This window comes from Taudactylus pleione, unplaced genomic scaffold, assembly GCF_031769625.1.
Source record: "Taudactylus pleione unplaced genomic scaffold, aTauple2 ptg000889l, whole genome shotgun sequence".
NCBI classification, from domain to species: domain Eukaryota; kingdom Metazoa; phylum Chordata; class Amphibia; order Anura; family Myobatrachidae; genus Taudactylus; species Taudactylus pleione.
The window spans coordinates 1543325-1560950 of NW_028285290.1; the positions used below are offsets into that span (position 1 = coordinate 1543325).

Below are 17626 nucleotides of genomic sequence, written 5' to 3' on the forward strand. Positions count from 1 at the left end.
TCAGATGCACAGGTGTATTCATTACTCATTGGTACATTTTAAAAGATCTACAGGTGGAGCTAATATCTCACTTCTGACTCTGTGAGGAGACATGGAAAACATGCACTGTTTGTCGTCCTGAGGACCGAGTTTGAGAACCTGTGACCTAGATAGTCTGCCTAGCACACTTCAGGGTTCATACATACTGTCTGCTCTCAGGAGCAAATGTAGAAAAGTTGTTAGAGAGGCGCATATTTCACATCAAGTCCAAGCTCCTACCATCTTACCACTCCTTTCATTGAATTAAAAAGTGAAGTCTCCATATTGGCTCCTTTCGGGAGGCTTAATTCCCTAACTAAGGTGACCGCCGTCTGTACTTCTGTGCATAGGCAGCACCATCTTGTCACTGTGTTAGGGCACTGCAGTGGAACAAGGACGTGTTCCACCTAGCCCAGTGAGACCTTGCAATAACTGTACCCATAGCGTTGCTCATCGCTTCTATCCTGCACCGCTTCCATCATACAGTCACCGGTTGTTTACTTCTAAAATACTACTCCAGTAGCCTCATTTATAGTTGTATCCTGATGGTGAGGGAACTTTGTTCCTATTATGTGTTACTTTTTTGTGTGTGAAATATTTTTTATTACATTGCTTGGAGAATTATTGAAGATGCTCTTCTTTCCTGAAGAGTTCCATTTCATGTACAGTATAAGAAAGACACGCAGACCACTTCTGAGCAGGGACAAAATGAAATAGGTGTGATAACAGCGTCTTATGTGGTATATAGATTTTTTTCTTTTTTAGCAAAATGTAATTAATATTGTAGCCCCTACACCACTGGGTACCTCACCGTACTCTGGGCCTGATTCAAAGATGGATGGCTATGCAGAACCACACACAAGTGGCTGTGCAAGTCTGTCCACACTTGACGATGCCGGGTCCAATGGGTGGGGGTACATGTCATGCTGTATTCCTCAGCATGGCATCGTTAGGAACATCCCGTTTTGGTCCTGCAGTAGGCCTGCCGGGCGATGTCGGGGAGCGCGTATATCATGGGTATACACTGGACGATGTACCCGTTATGTTGCTCTGATTTGTGGGAACGAACAACATATCGTCTAGTGTGTGCCCAGCTTTAGTTTAGTCTAACCTGCCTTCATATGATGCGGGAGAGACGCACTAAGGACTGCTATGGGCCCTGACTCGCAGTACATGATGACTTGTACACACATCAAGTAAAAAGGAAATAGCCACTTGGGACTTTTGTTAAATGGCCAGGTAACAGAAAGGCCAATAAATAAGTGAATAAAACATAAGGGAAAATTACTGTAGGTCATTGATAAAGATAAAGTGGTTGAGATAACTGTGACTAGGAAATGTAAATAACATGTGAATAGACAACAGTACAATTTCAGTGCAAAAGATTAGCTAAACAATAACCAATGACATAACAATCAGTAATGGCATTCAGTTGTGACATTGAATTAACAACAGTATTGGTGGTAATAGAAAAACTAAAAATAACAATAAACACAATAGCATATAATTATCAATGACTGTGATAACTAATGGGAAAACTTCACAGGGAGGCTGGTAGCAGTACCATATTAAAATATCTCACTCTTTGCATATATCCACTCACACTTGGGTAGTATTGACACTTATCTACAGGCACACAGCCTGAACTGGATAAAGTATCTTTCAGGAGACATGTATGAAATGGAACAAAACACTACATCCTGATCCTGACCAATAAAATTATTGGTATAACCCCAATTTCTGAGGTAGAAAAAGAGATGAGGTAGCGCATATAGGGCCTGATTCAGACCCACTCGCGAGCGGCTGTCCGCTCGCAAGTGGGTCGATGTTATGGACTGAGCATGCGCACGACGGAGGGAGCTCCGTCGTGCGCATGCGCCAGACGCGACGAGCGAAGGAAAGTCCTTCGCTCGTTGTGTCCGATCAAAGGGGGCGTGCTGTCAATGTTGATTGACAGCACGCCCCCTTTGGTAGGCGTGCCGGGGGCGTGCCTCCCTGACGGGGGCGTTCCCACGGGAACGCCTCCCGTCAGAAGTCGGCCCACTGACATCACTAGTGATGTCAGTGGGAGTGATTTTGGCTCTGATAGAGCCAAAATCACTCCGGAGTTTGCGGTTGAAAACCTCAACCGCAGGCTCCGGCTCGCAATTTCGATGGTCGCGATGGTCACGACCATCGCGGCCATCAAAATGCACGCTCGTATAGCCTGTGGGTGGTGACCCACAGCTATACGAGCGTCCTGGAGGACGCTCCATTTTAATGGAGCCCGGCCCTCATTCAGAGCGTGCGCTCTGCTCAGAGCGTACGGCTCTGAATGAGGGCCATAGTGTTATAGTATTGAAGGTGACTACAACAGCTCTCTCTCAGAAGAAGATAGTATTCCCTTTGGTAAAAGACAGTTTACCAACAGACCTGTAGCTCAGATGGGCTGCAATACTGACAACTAGGCCTGTTTAAGGTGTTATCTAGTATATAGCGGGTTATTCACACTTGTTGAATCTGGTGGGTCGTTCACATATGGATCAAAGGTCTAGATTGGTCATAAGTGGCTGTCCTCTTTTAAGGTAATGTTATGAACTCCTGAAGGAATCTTTAACCCCTTAGGGTACCTAGGCCAGTTTAATACGTCGGGTGTCCCCGACGTGTGGGAAGGCTGTGAACTCGTAAGCTAGCACTGAGTGTTGGCAAAGACCCAAACCAGGGGCGTGGAGTCTAACCTGCTGGCGGTTTTCGCCAGTCACCCACGCAAGGAAGTTTGGACTTCACGGCGTCTGACAGGCAGGTCGTGGCCCCCTGACTGGGTCACTCAGTACTAGCGCAGAGACCGGGATCAAGTTTGTCCCAATGCAGTTATGCAGGACCCTAGCTGAATGATGGCAGGATCAGCAATACAGGATACAAAGCAAGTTGTAGCAGGTCAGCTACTCAGGATTCCAAGCTCGAAGATGGCAGGACCAGCAATGCAGGAACATAACTGGATCGTAGCAGGCCAGCTACTTAGGATTCTAGCTGGAAGATTGCAAAACCAGCATTGCAGGAACAAATCTGGATCATAGCAGGCCAGCTATCCAGGATTCTAGCTGGAAGATCCTTTGGGATTCTAGCAGCCCTTTTTAGTAACTTGGCAGTCTTCCATGTAAGATTTTACAACAAAACTGGCAGCTTTCTCTAAGGGCTTTACAGCATTCTTAATCATCTTCAGTCTCACTTTAATGGAGTTCTCTGACTTTGATTTTCATTCTCCCAGCAATTCTGAAGCTTTCTGTCAGGTTCAGAGATCTTGGCTGCTTCTCTCCTTCCATCATCTCTGCTTTATAAAAACTACAAATCCAGCAATAGCTCATCCTCCCTTCTCTCTGCCTGTACTTCTATGCGTCTTCTCAGTATCTCTCCAACTGGCATCAATCTGTTCCAAACTGTTAGAATCTGACATTGCTTCCCTTTCCCTGCTCCTCAGAGATCTGGGGATATATAATTTCCAGTGCCTGAGGAAGCACTGGACTACACCCAGCAAGCAGCTCCTCCTTCCCATCTCTATACTACTGGGATCCAGCCTCCAAGTACTGATGAGAACTATATCCACTTTGTAGCATTTCTACAGCAGATGAGAGTGCAGGGGAATGCTGTGAGGGGGAACTTCTCATGTCCACCTGTGAAATGTCAGGCGTTTAAGGAGATGGTGGTGGGCTACAAAAGGGATGATGTTTCGTTACATTTTGCTTTGCTTTGCATTGTTATAGTAATAGACCTACATACAGTGTATCCGGAAAGTATTCACAACGCTTCACTTTTTCTACATTTTGTTATGTTACAGCTTTATTCCAAAACGGAATAAATTCATTTTTGTCCTCAAAATTCTACACACAATACCCCATAATGACAAAGTATAAAAAGTTTTTTTGCGATTTTTGCAAATTTAATAAAATAAAAACAAACTAAGAAATCACATGAACATAAGTATTCACAGCCTTTGCTCAATACTTTGTTGATGCATCTTTGGCAGCAATTACAGCCTCAAGTCTTTTTGAATATGATGCCACAAGCTTGGCATACCTATCTTTGGGCAGTTTCGCCCATTCCTCTTTGCAGCACCTCTCAAGCTCCATCAGGTTGGATGGGAAGAGTCGGTGCACAGCCATTTTCAGATCTCTCCAGAGATGTTCAATTGGATTCAAGTCTGGGCTCTGGCTGGGCCACTCAAGGACATTCACAGAGTTGTCCTGAAGCCACTCCTTTGATATCTTGGCTGTGTGCTTAGGTTTGTTGTCCTGCTGAAAGATGAACCGTCGCCCCAGTCTGAGGTCAAAAGCGCTCTGGAGCAGGTTTTCATCCAGGATGTCTCTATACATTGCTGCATTCATCTTTCCCTCTATCCTGACTAGTCTCCCAGTTCCTGCTGCTGAAAAACATTCCCACAGCATGATACTGCCACCACCATGCTTCACTGTAGGAAAGGTATTGGCCTGGTGATGAGTGGTGCCTGGTTTCCTCAAAACATAATGCCTGGCATTCACGCCAAAGAGTTCAATCTTTGTCTCTCATGGTCTGAGAGTTCTTCAGGTGCATTTTGGCAAACTCCAAGCGGGCTGCCATGTGCTTTTTACTAAGGAGTGGCTTCCGTCTGGCCACTTTACCATACAGGCCTGATTGGTGGATTGCTCGGAGATGGTTGTCCTTCTAGAAGGTTCTCCTTTCTCCACAGAGGAATGCTGTAGCTCTGACAGAGTGACCACCGGGTTCTTGATCACCTCCCTGACTAGGGCCCTTCTCCCACGATCGCTCAGTTTAGACGGCCGGCCAACTCTAGGAAGAGCCCTGGTGGTTCCGAACTTCTTCCATTTACGGATGGAGGCCACTGTGCTCATTGGGACCTTCAAAGCAGCAGATATTTTCTGTACCCTTCCCCACATTTGTGCCTCGAGACAATCCTGTCTCGGAGGTCTACAGACAATTCCTTGGACTTCATGCTTGGTTTGTGTTCTGACATGCACTGTCAAGTGTGGGAACTTATATAGACAGGTGTATGCCTTTCAAAATCATGTCCAATCAACTGAATTTACCACAGGTGGACTCCAATTAAACTATAGGAACATCTCAAGGATGATCAGTGTAAACAGGATGCACCTGGGCTCAATTTTGAGCTTCATGGCAAAGGCCGTGAATACTTATGTACATGTGATTTGTAAAAATCTCAAAAATACTGTTTACACGTTGTCTTTATGGGGTATTGTGTGTAGAATTTGAGGCCAAAAATAAATTTATTCCATTTTGGAATAAGGCTGTACTGTATATATCTTTCCATATCAGCAGCCATCTTTTTAGAGGGTAGAGTGGCGTGAAGTGTTCGTGGCAATTCCACATTGTGCTTTACATGTTATTATGGCAGCTGTCCTATAGGCTTCTTAGGCCTGTACTCCAGGACTTAAATTTCAGAGGGAATTGGCTGATATGATGTCCAGCTTTTACTTCACTTATAAATCCCTTCAGGCACTGAGTATGTGAATTCACAGCAGCTGTTATTCACATCTTCTGCTCATAAAAAATCTAATAAAAAAATAACTGAGCTTGTCATAGCTAAAAAGAACTTGTATACTGGACCTGTGAGTAAAATCTAAGCAATTAAAAAACACATATTTCACATGATAATCATAGGGGTCAATCCAATTCCATTGCACTTGACAGCAGCCCAAATTCGCATAAAAATGCACGATCTCGTAGGGCTCAGAGCAAAATTATGTGAATTCGGGCTCAGAGCCAGGTAGGAGGGGTGGGAGATACGGTGCCGTTGTTAGCGTTTTAATGCCGTTGCAATGGCAACTCGCACCCTTCACGTGGAATTGGATTGACCCCATAGAGCACAAAAAATATTGCCTGCAGCCTAACCAAAATAAAATATATTGCCATTGATAAAACAACATAGGATTGACTCTCTCATAAACATCCAAATATTATTTTGCTGCCGATTAATAACAGTCTTTGACAAGGGGAAACTGGCTCAATACAATATATGTGCTTTCATCCAAGTGACTAGGAGTAGGAGCAAATCATCCTCTAGTGGGTCGTCAACCTTTGTAACAGCAATCATCACTGAAATGTTGGAAATTTTTCGTTTTCCTCTTAGATGAAGGAAAACTACTATAGGCAGACATGGCAGTAGTAAACCTGAAGATGAGATCCGGTCCTTTTTAAAGGTTTTTGACAAAAAGAAACAGTATTTGCCGATTTAAGCAGTTAATTATGTACTGACTCGATGATGGTTATTTTCTTAGAGAACATTGGGTCTCATTCAGACCCGGTCGCAAACGCTGAGCGCTCGCAACCGGGTCGAAGTTAAGGCCCTGCGTACATGCAGCGTCCGCACTGCGCGTGCGCAAGCCCTGGAGCGAGAGAGAATCTCTCTCGATCCGGAGCTCACTACAAAAAGGGCGGCTGTCGATGTTGATCGACAGCTCACCCCGTTTTTGTGGGCGGGGGGGTGGCTACACAAACGGAGGCATTCCCAAGCGAACGCCTGCCGTTTTGTGGGCGGCCGCACTGACAGCAGTGATGTCAGTGGGGAGCTTCCTGCTCGATCAGAGCCGGAAGTTGCCTGGGGTTTGTGCTTGCCGAGATCCAACCATAGGGTCTTGTCGCAAGCCCCGATGGTCGCGATGGTCATGGTCGCGATGGTCTTGACCATAGCGACCATCACCCTGGTTGGTCGCTAAGCTGTGGGTGGTAACCCACAGCTTAGCTAGCGACCAGGAGGCCGCACTAAAAAAAAGAAGCGGCCACCCTCATTCAGAGAGAGCGATCGCTTTTTGCGACCGCCTCTGAATGAGGGCCGTTTTCCCTGTAATCCCAAACTGCATGCACAAGGTCCTTATAGCTACCAGAACCACTGTTATTTGTATTGTTTGTTGTTTTCCTTCACTTATACCTGCTCAAGTATGGAGCAGTAGCTTGTTAAAATGTGCCGAGCTGATGTGAATGTTTTACCATGTATAAGACAATGTATTGGTTTATCTATAATGGGTGCAGGTTATGAGGTGCACATGGGCCCCATGGTCCAAGGGGGTCCACACCACACCCACAGACTATACTTACCTCTCTGCCAGCACCGCTGAAATCACTGGAAAAATGGCGCCAGCACCATTTTCCTGAAGTTCTGCACAGTTTCAGAGTCTACTTGACAATTGCGCCTCACATAAACTGCTCCTGAGCCAATGTTCCTGATAACCTTCATGTAATATAATTTGATCAGTGTTTTGTTATAACATTATATATTATGCTTAAGTAAGTGTCTTCTTTTTTGTAGGTTATTTCTAAGAATATGACAAAAGAGCAAGAGAAAATTAAAGAGAGTGTGGATGAAATTTTGACTGAGATGAAAAAAGAGAAGGTTAATTCTACTATTGACAATAATCTCACCCACATTGGCAAAATTCTGCAGAGAGATGCGGCAGCAGCATACTCTGATACACATGTAGGTTTATAAATATCATCTCTCATTCCTCACCAAAGGCAAGCAGATGCATGGGCTGTACTTATGTAATAGATATGCTTTGAATCAAGGTTTCTTAGCAATGGGCCTCAAGCACCTCCACATTGTGAATAATTCTTTAATCATCTGCATGTGAAAAAGTGTATCTGCATCAGTGATTATGCTGCCTGCAACCATTGACGGAAATCCTCAAAGGATTTTATGTTGGGTGTGTAGTACTCAAGGAACGTATTTAATAAACACTGTTTCATATGAGTAACATAAGTACAAACTGATATGCTGTGATCACAAAAACATATTACTATGAGATACACTGACCAGCTCATGTCAACTCTCTGGGTGAATCTAGTACACAGGACAATTATGCAGTCCTGGATGAAAAGGAAACTCTGCTTGCACAGATTAGAAATCAGTGTCCATTACTAATAATCTGAATGTCAGTGGGTGTATTAATGTTAGTGTGAACTCCACTGCTGTGTAATGCTGGTCATACACTAGCACAATTTCGGGCCGTTTGCAGATTTTAGACGAGTCGTACGATGAATTGTGTCAAAAAAGTGTAAGATTAGGTAGGATACAGTCCGATGCGTGCTTTCGCCGCTCTTAAAAAGTATCGTATAATCAGATGTGCAGCTCATATCTATCGTAATCATATGCAGATCGTGCCGTGTATTTGTGCATGCGATGCATCATGCGTCCGACCGGCGTCATTTGAGTTACATTTTGAAGAAGTGCGTGTTCTTTCAATGACCTTCCCTCCTAAACTGCAGATCGGTCTTATAGTGAGATCATATGTACATCGTGTGTCAATCGTGTGGCCGGGACTGCCAGGGAGCTGCCGGGAAGTTCAAGGGAAATCGTAAGATGAATCTCATCTTATGCTGGTTGTACTAGTGTATGGCCAGCATAAGACTTGTCTCTGGTACAGAGTGGAGAGACACAACTGGATATGGAGACAATGTAGTCCAAACCTCCCAGAGCTACAGTAGGTGTCAGCGGCATGCGTTCGGAACCCCGGTGGTCTGGATGTCGACGCTTACAATACCGACGCCGGTCAGAATCCCAGCGCCTGCATCCCGACCTCCGGGATGCCGAAGGTAAGTAGCGGGGTCGGGGGGGGAGGGTTAGGCACTAATGGGAGGGCCAGGGTTAGTCACTATGGAGGGGGGGTTAGGTTTAGCGTGCGGGGAGGGGGAGGTTAGGTTTAGGCACTAGGGGGCTAGGTTAGGTACAGGCACCAGAGAGGGAGGGTTAGGGTAAGGAGAGGGGGAGGGTTAGCATACTGACCACCAAGTGTCGGTATGTTAATCCTGTCGGGATCCAGGCGCCAGGACTACCTGGATCCCGACTGTCGGGATTACATTCCGATTGTTTCTGTAAAAGATTGTGTCTGAGTAAACTGTGTCTGCATCCAAGTGATGGGGAACCTAACTCACTCCAAATGGTACAATTATAGAAGAGTTTAAATATACAGCATGTAACCTAATGATGTGTGCTATGGTGCTGTTTATTGATTAGATAGACAAGCCATGTTCATCCTAGTGATGGTAGCCTTAAATCAGCCCCACTGCTATTGGTTATGTTTTCCAACAATTAAGTTGGCTTTGAATTCTGTAAATAATAATAATAATAATAATAATAATAATAATAATAATAATAATAATAATAATAATAATAATAATAATAATGCAAAAGTATACATACAAACATACCCTGCATTAATAATAATTTAAAAATCTTTAGAATACCAATGGCTACTTACCCCCCCCACACTTTGTGAGTAGGCAATAGAAACACTGGTACTCATCCTTAATGAGAAGTAATTCACAGGTTATCCTCTTCTTGAACTGGCAGGATCCAGTACATACTGTGTGTGTATATATATATATATATATATATATATATATATATATGATGAGCAGGTTCGGATTTCTGAAATCCGAACCCCCCGAGCCCCCCCGATCCGAGTCAGGCTCGACTTTTCCTGCCTGACTCGGATCTGAAATCGAGGCAAAACGTCATCATCCCACCTTCCGGATCTCGCGGGTTTTGGATTCTATAAAAGGTCCCCTGCGTCAGCGCCATTTCTCACTCTGGCTGTGGACAGTGAAGAGGGAGGGTGGGAGCTAGGGCTGGCTGGGCTGTGTTGTGCTGCTGTTGTCCATAGGGGCTGTGTCCACTCAGTCCATACGGGCTGACTGGGCTGTGTTGTGCTGCTGTTGGGGGTGGCTGGGCTGTGTTGTGCTGCTGTCATAGGGGCTGGCTGGGCTGTGTTGTGCAGTCAGTTGTCCAAAGGGGCTGTGTCCACTCCAAAGTCTATAAGGGCTGGCTGGACTGTGTTGTGCAGTGTCCCATAAAGGCTGTAGTCCTAGAGGGGTGCTGTAGTGTTGTCCAGGGGGTGATCTGTCCATCAGGGGTGCTCCCCCAAAGTGCACTCCAAAAAATATGTAATTTTTTTTTTGTGTGTTTGTGAATTGTGTGCGCAGTAGCCACACGTGCATCAACAAAGTAACATCAAGCGTGTGCTTGTGTCATAAGTAATGGGCCGGCTGGCTTGACCGTTAAAGGGTGCTGTAACCCCCAAAGTGCACTCCAACAAAAATAAAAAATTATTTTCTGTGTTTGTGAATTATGTGCGCTGTAGCCGCACGTCCATCAACAAAGGAGCAGCGCCAAGCGTGCGCCTGTGTCCCATAAGTAAAGGGCCGGCTGGCACATCTCTTAAAGGGTGGTGTAACCCCCAAAGTGCACTCCAACAAAAATAAAAAATAATTTTCTGTGTTTGTGAATTGTGTGCGCAGTAGCCGCACATGCAGCAACAAAGTAGCGCCAAGCGTGCGCCTGTGTCATAAGTAAAGGGCCGGTTGGCTCAACCATTAAAGGTTGCTGCAACCCCCAAAGTGCACTCCAAAAAATATTTTTTTTTTCTGTGTTTGTGAATTGTGTGCACTGTACGTGCATCCTCAAAGCAGCAGCGCCAAGCGTGCATCTGTCTATTAAAGGGTGGTGTAACCCCCAAAGTGCGCTCCACAAAAAATAAAAATTTCTTATTTTTTTTCTGTGTTTGTTTGCGAAATGTATGCGCAGTAGCCGCACGTGCATCAACAAAGGAGCAGTACCAAGCGTGCACCTGTGTCCCATAAGTCTGTTAAAGGGTGGTGTAACCCCCAAAGTGTGCTCCAACAAAAATAAAAAATTCTTCTTTTCTGTGTTGTGAATTGTGTGCGTTGTAGCTGCACGTGCATCACCTAAGTAGCAGCGCCAAGTGTGCGCCTGTGTCATAAATCAAGGGCCAGCTGGCTCGTCTGTTGAAGGGTGGTGTAACCCCAAAGTGCTCCAAAAAATAAAAAAAATTCTGTGTTTGTGACTTGTGTGCAATGTAGCCGCACGTGCATCAACACAGTAGCAGCGCCAAGCGTGCGCCTGTGTCATAAGTCAAGGGCCGGTTTGGACATCTGGTCTGGACTGAAGGACGTGCCAACAATTCCTGACATGTCTACTGTCACTGCATATGATACTGTCACCACTGACAGAATGGTGGAGGATTACATTGGTGACAGCATCCAAGTAGGGATATCAGACAGTCCGTACCTGTACTGGCAGGAAAAAGAGGCAATCTGAAGGCCCCTGTACAAACTGGCTCTATTTTACCTGAGTTGCCCCCCCTCCAGTGTGTACTCCGAAAGAGTGTTTAGTGCAGCCGGGAACCTTGTCAGCGAAAGGCGTAGGAGGTTGCTTCCACAAAATGTGGAGAAGATGTTCAACTCTTCCAGGGAGACCAGCCTCCAGAATGTACAGAGGGACCTGTGGTGGTGGATTCCAGCGGGGACGAAATAATACTCTATGAGGATGAGGATGTACACAACACTGAAGAGGGTGAAGAATCGGTGGATGAGGAGGATGAGGACAACATCTTGCCTCCGTAGAGCCAGTTTGTGCAGGGACAGATTAATTGCCAGCTTGTTTTGTGGGGGCCGAAACGAAAGAATCATTTCAGCCACAGTCGTGTGGCAGACCCTGGCGCTGAAATGATTGGTTTGTTAAAGTGTGCATGTCCTGTTTATACAACATAAGGGTGGATGGGAGGGCCCAAGGACAATTCTTTGCATTTGGGGCCTAGTTTTTCAAACTGCCATCCTGTCTGCCACTGCAGTGTCACTCCTAGATGGGCCACGTGTTTGTTCCGCCCACTCGTGTCGCTTAGCATAGTCATCCAGCTACCTCGGTGCAACCGTTTAGACTGAAAACAATATTGTGAGGTGTTCAGAATAGACTGGAAATGAGTGGAAATTAATGTTATTGAGGTTAATAATAGCAAAGGAGCAGAAAAACCCACAAATTCTGTGATTTTAGCTGTTTTTATGCTTTTAATAAAAAAAAAATACAGATCCAAAACACAAAACCCAGAACCTAACCCACGGAAGGGTGGTTTTGGCAAAACCAATCCAGATCCAAAACACTCAGAAAGATCCAGATCCAAAACACGAAAAGTGGCCGGTGCACACCCCTAAATATATATATATACATATATATATATATATATATATATATAAAGAGTAAAGTCCATCTTTTGATTTCAGTTTTCTGGATCCACTGTAGTTCACAAATTAGCTTAAAATGCATTTTGGTGTCAGGTGTACAAATGATCTGTGTGTCTGTGTTAGTGGGTCCGCACCATGCTGTTATAAAAGCCATGATTTTACGCAGTAACCCCAGAGTTCTAACAGGGATTATATGACTTGCACAGCAGGGTATGAAATGGACTGTACTAGCATAGGAGCTGACAAATTGCCTATAAATGGTTGTTTCACCTATGTAGTATATTGAGTCAGGATGCTACTTCTCCTCCTATTGGTAAATACAGTTCCCACTTTAGCGGGACTCGGGCACCACAAGTCTCAGCCAGTCTACTTGTTGTAGTCTCTCTCTCAGCTGCTTATCTCTTTATCTGCTTCACTCTGCTCAATGGCATCACCCAGCTTTCCTCTCTCAACGCCTCCAACGGCACTTTATTAATTTATTTTTAAACCAGCTTTGTTTAAAATGGCACTGGTCTCTATAACTTTTTCCAAAATGGCCTAATTTGAGTAGGGTCTCACCGGTCACATAAAAGCTGTGGTCAGAATCACTTGTAAAGTAAAGGTGCCCATCCACTAGCAGACATGAAAACGACTGCACGATTACGACATTGTAATGGTGCAGTCGTTTGTCAGTCTGTGATGAGCCTGCACTGAACGAGCAGTCTCATCAATCATCTGCAAACATGCTCAACCTGACGTGATAGAATTCTAAACGACCAACGGGCACGCGCATTGCTGGTCATTTTAGACATTTTTTCAAACAATTTGCAAACGATTTATGAACGATTGAACCATCGTTATCGTTCGATCGCTCACCTCAATCGTCTAGTGGATGGGCACCTTTATAGTTTGCAACAGCAGTGTCTTACCTGTGGGTGGGACAGGTCTTTAAGTAATGCCTTGCAACTGCCAGGTATCACAGATACTGAAAGCCATAGCCTGCCCTACTGTACTTAACTTCCACTACCCCATTCCTACCATGCTGATCCATGAGCAAACTACCTCAAGAGCTACATACAATTACAGCCACATTTTGGTACATATGGAAAAGTATGTTTTTATGTGCCACAAATTAATTTATATCCAACTGTAAATAAAGCCCAGGATTCACACCTTCTACCACCAGTGTTAGGAGATAGCTGGGATGAGGTGGAGTGTCTGCCCTAACTTTGATGTGATAGCAACAGGGGTTGGAACAGAGGACAAGAAGTGAGGAGACTCCTTGGAGGAGGGTTGAGCAGAGGGCAGGGGGAGCAGAATGTGAACAGGAAGAGCTGTGCCCCCTATGGAAATACAGTGGGCACATGCTGCCTCTATATGACAAATGGCAGAATGCAGATGTGGACAAGAATGAGGACACTTCCATTGGCATCTTCAGCATCTCAGTTCCTCTGCCGGAGACCAGGTTGCCAATCATGTAATATGGCAGATAATGATAATACAATGTCCAAGTCACTTCATGCTTTGCTGTGGGCAGTCTTGGCTGTGCACACACACTGCCACCAAACACATACACCAAATCATTACACACACTACAGACAGGCAAACTAACCTCACTTCTTCCATGATTGACTCTTTTCCATAGCTGCCTACCTCCATTCTTATTTAATTTTTCCTGTGCTGCTTTCCCTTCCTACATTGCTGTCTTGTCGCTGCTCATCTACAGTTTGCCATCACTGACTCAATGCTGCCCCATGGTCACTGTATAGTTTTAGCCTACTTTATCTCCTTAGTGAGTAGGCTAAACACACTGCTTAATTACCAGAGTACAGTATCTCCACCCATGATACAATCTTACTGATGAGTCACAAGTCAACATGGATTTTCCTTTAAAAACATTGCCACTTTGAATCCTGTGGCAAAACTATTGATAACCTGCACTTTTACCAAATCAGGACCTATTACATTTGGTCTGCTGATTTTTTGTATCTGACCGTGGCCTATTTCTTATAATTATCCCTCTGTTGTCTGGTTCCTTATTAACTCTACTTAGTAGACATATTAGAATTGTGCACAAATTCTGGGGCAATTTAGTACTGGTAAACATATCACGCTATAAGGGAACAGAACTGCTTAAGTGAAAAAAATACTTGTCTGGTCCTTGGGTTCTTGAACAAGCTGTGATCTTCGAACCAATACTTCACCAGACCAGAAAACAATTCTTCAGATGTTGTTATACTGTGGCTTCAAATAAAACTTTGTTATTATTTGGAGACAGGAAGGTATTTAAATCTTTTAAACAGGGCTGCAAATTTTAATTAAACATCTGTGAAGAAAACGTTTGTGATGAACAAAGAGTTTCTATTATTAATACTGTACTTTGTGGAGGTCCCCAGACACTAAAGATATAGCTTTATTTTCCATGTACATTTTCTTTCAAGCTCTCACCATTACTGTGTGATGACCAGAACTGATCATCCTTTACAGAAACAGCCTTAACCCATTTGAAATAAAACATCACCAGATTAAAAAGGAATATCATACAGAATTCTGTTGTCGGGCAGTGAACTTTAAACAGACAGTATGAGATATCACAAAATACTTTATGGTACACTATCTAGTACTAGATAGTGGTGGTTTAACCACCCAAGGAGAGAATATTTATAATTCTATATGTCTGCCCCATTATGGAGGGGCAGGGGGGGGGATGTATCAAGTCTTGGGGAGAAGTAAAGTGGAGTAGTAGTCGAAAGCAACCAATCAGCTTCTGTCATTTCAAAGACTCTGCTGGATAAATGACAGAAGCTGATTGGAAGTTTTTCTCTACTGTATCTCTATCCGAGGCTTGAGATATCTCCCCTTGTAATTGAAAGAATCTATACAATATAATTTGTGTACTCACATTAATTTTTATACTGAATTTAAAACTACAATGCTATCTCTGATTATTATTTATCAATGTCACTAAAGAAAAAATAGGGGTGGTGAAGGTGAGCTGATTGGAAGTTTTTCTCTACTTTATCTCTATCCGAGGCTTGAGATATCTCCCCTTGTAATTGAAAGAATCTATGCAATTTCTCATTTAGATTACATCCTGAAAGAAGATCCCTATTGATCATTTAGCTTCTGCATGATTTACAGAGACATTTGTTACTCTGCACCTTTTACAAGAAGTTGGAAACCAGAATCCAGGTGAACTAGAGGATAATCACCTGCCGCTATAGAATAACTTTCACCATTTTCACAAAACACCCCCTCTCATGCTCTAACGTTGCAGGAACAATAGCATATACATTCTTTAAATCATTAGGCATACTCACATTTCAAATGATGATTAAGTAATGAATCGGGTGCAAGCTGGTTTGCTGTGTCAGAATCAGACTTGGTAGACCGACTGCACGATTCATATAAACCCTGAGACTCTAGTCGGGATTATGTTGATATTCCTATTTTGGAGGTGCCAAACCTATACAATGTGAAGGTGATGCCTGAGAAGGTTCAGATGATGCATGACTTGGTGGACAATTGCTTTGGGACTGAACATTCTAGTATAAGCAGGAACTGTACTATTATAAAGTGGTCATAGTTTGAACCTTTTCTTGCTACTACAGGAGGGGTATGGGACTCGTGCCATTTAATTTCTTTAATGACATTTTTCTTAGTACTTGAGTTTTTGTTTTGCACTTGGGAGAAATCTTCAAGTGTTTTAGTGAAGACTTTCTGTGATGACCTTCCTTTACTGATAGAATTACTACTGCCAGTAATAGTACTGGGATATTCCTAGTTAATAGACAGTAGCAGTGTCACTGAACAATATTATTTTAGCTTGCTCCCACACCAGGTGCATGTACCATTAGATAAGGAAAGGAGGCACTACAAAATTGCTACCTTTCCAATTTTGCATGTTATGAAGTATAGCACATTGGAAAGCATTACTGAATATATGGTACTGATGAAATTTCAGTAAGACTTGGCATAAATATCTAGCTATTGGCTTATACAGGAAATGTGAATAGCTGGCACAGTAGAATAATGCTGGGTACACACTGGCAGATATATTGGCCGATATATCGTATGTCCGTCGGACAGCGTGTACCAGCGATATGTCTGTGAGCAATGTCGTTCACAGACATATCGCGTTGGCTGTGCTGCACAGCCGATGGCAGATATATCTACAGATATATCTGTCCATTATGCTGTGTGTACGGGCGATAAGTCGACCACCCATACACATGCAGTGGCAACCGCAGGGAGGGGGTCACGGCACGAACCCCGGCTAGTGGGACCCGCGGACAGAAGGAAGATGACGTTGTTCAGTGTGTATGAACAACCATCATCTACAGATATATATACAGATCACTCGATCTGCAGATATATCTGCTAGGTGTGTACCCACCTTGAGTCATCTGAAACCTTTGATTGGAGAGTAAATTAACCAGCTGTTTATACAGTTGAACTAATAAGACCTGCATATACACAGCCCACTCATCCATAATTCTTAAATTTAGCAAATTTAGATAACCATGCCTAACACCACAACAGAATTAGATTTTTTTTTAAATACGTAAACAGGATTAAGAAGATTTAGCACATAGCTATTTGCTTATATGATAGCACTAGGACATATACAAAGTACAGTACAAAACACAGTTTCTAAATCTAGGAGACTTGGGAAACCATTCCTAAAAGTAGCATGTTGGAAGTAGATTTAGGAATTGCAATATAATTTATTGTGTACTCACATTAATTTTTATATTGAATATAAACGATAATGCTATTTCTGATTATTATTTATCAATGTCACTAAAGAAAAAATAGGGGTGGTGAAGGTGAGCTGATGGCTTCACATACAGCATAGTTGTCCATATCCTAAATTATAGAATTAGTTATACTGTACTTGCAACCAATTATGTAATGGTGCAGAATCATTATGATATAATTATTTATTAAGTAAATCCAGATGTCACTATTAAATAGTAATTTGTGTCTCTGTAGTAGTTTTCTGTTATTAGTTAAACTCCAAGTAATGTCCAATTGCTTTATGAATTATGCAGTTTAAAAACAGTCTATTTATTTAGCAACCAATTGCTTCACATGAAGCATAATACTATATAATTTCCTCACAGTGATTGTCCTCTACCAAAATTATAGCATTAGTCACTTACAGTATGTGTGCTTGTTTATCCTTTATGCATGGCCAGACTTTTGCACCTAGCTCCACCAAATGTGTCATGTTGGTGTAGTTTGAACAGGATTAGGTTTTTGGTTATGTTTGGAGTATGTCAGGGTTATAGAGGTCTACATGGTGCCCACCAAGTAGGCAGTGGAGCCTCTTGACTTTAGAGAAAATATGAGTGAAGACATTCATTATGAAGCAGACTAGCCAATCCTGAGCTAGGGTTACAATGCACTGATGCAATGTTTAATCAAGCTCTCAACTTCTTGGAGGACAACATTCAACAGATGGCAGACAAGAGTCTGCATCAGCTAGGGCTTCTTCTAACTCCTGACAGAAGTAACACTTCCAGTCTTAATAAAGACATGTTCTGTGAAACAAGCTATAATTGTGCATAGTTGCAGAGATTTGTGACAGAAAATGATCCCA

At 43.3% G+C, this 17626-nt stretch overlaps 1 protein-coding gene across 1 annotated transcript in view; it reads left to right on the forward strand.

Annotated features, from left to right (window-relative positions):
• OLFML2B (olfactomedin like 2B) overlaps nucleotides 1–17626 on the forward strand; it is a 208348-nt gene that overhangs the window by 115944 nt on the left and 74778 nt on the right. The window contains exon 4 of the mRNA XM_088459049.1: nucleotides 7316–7483. Coding sequence (XP_088315175.1) covers nucleotides 7316–7483 — 168 coding nt within the window. The remainder of the gene's footprint in view (nucleotides 1–7315; nucleotides 7484–17626) is intronic.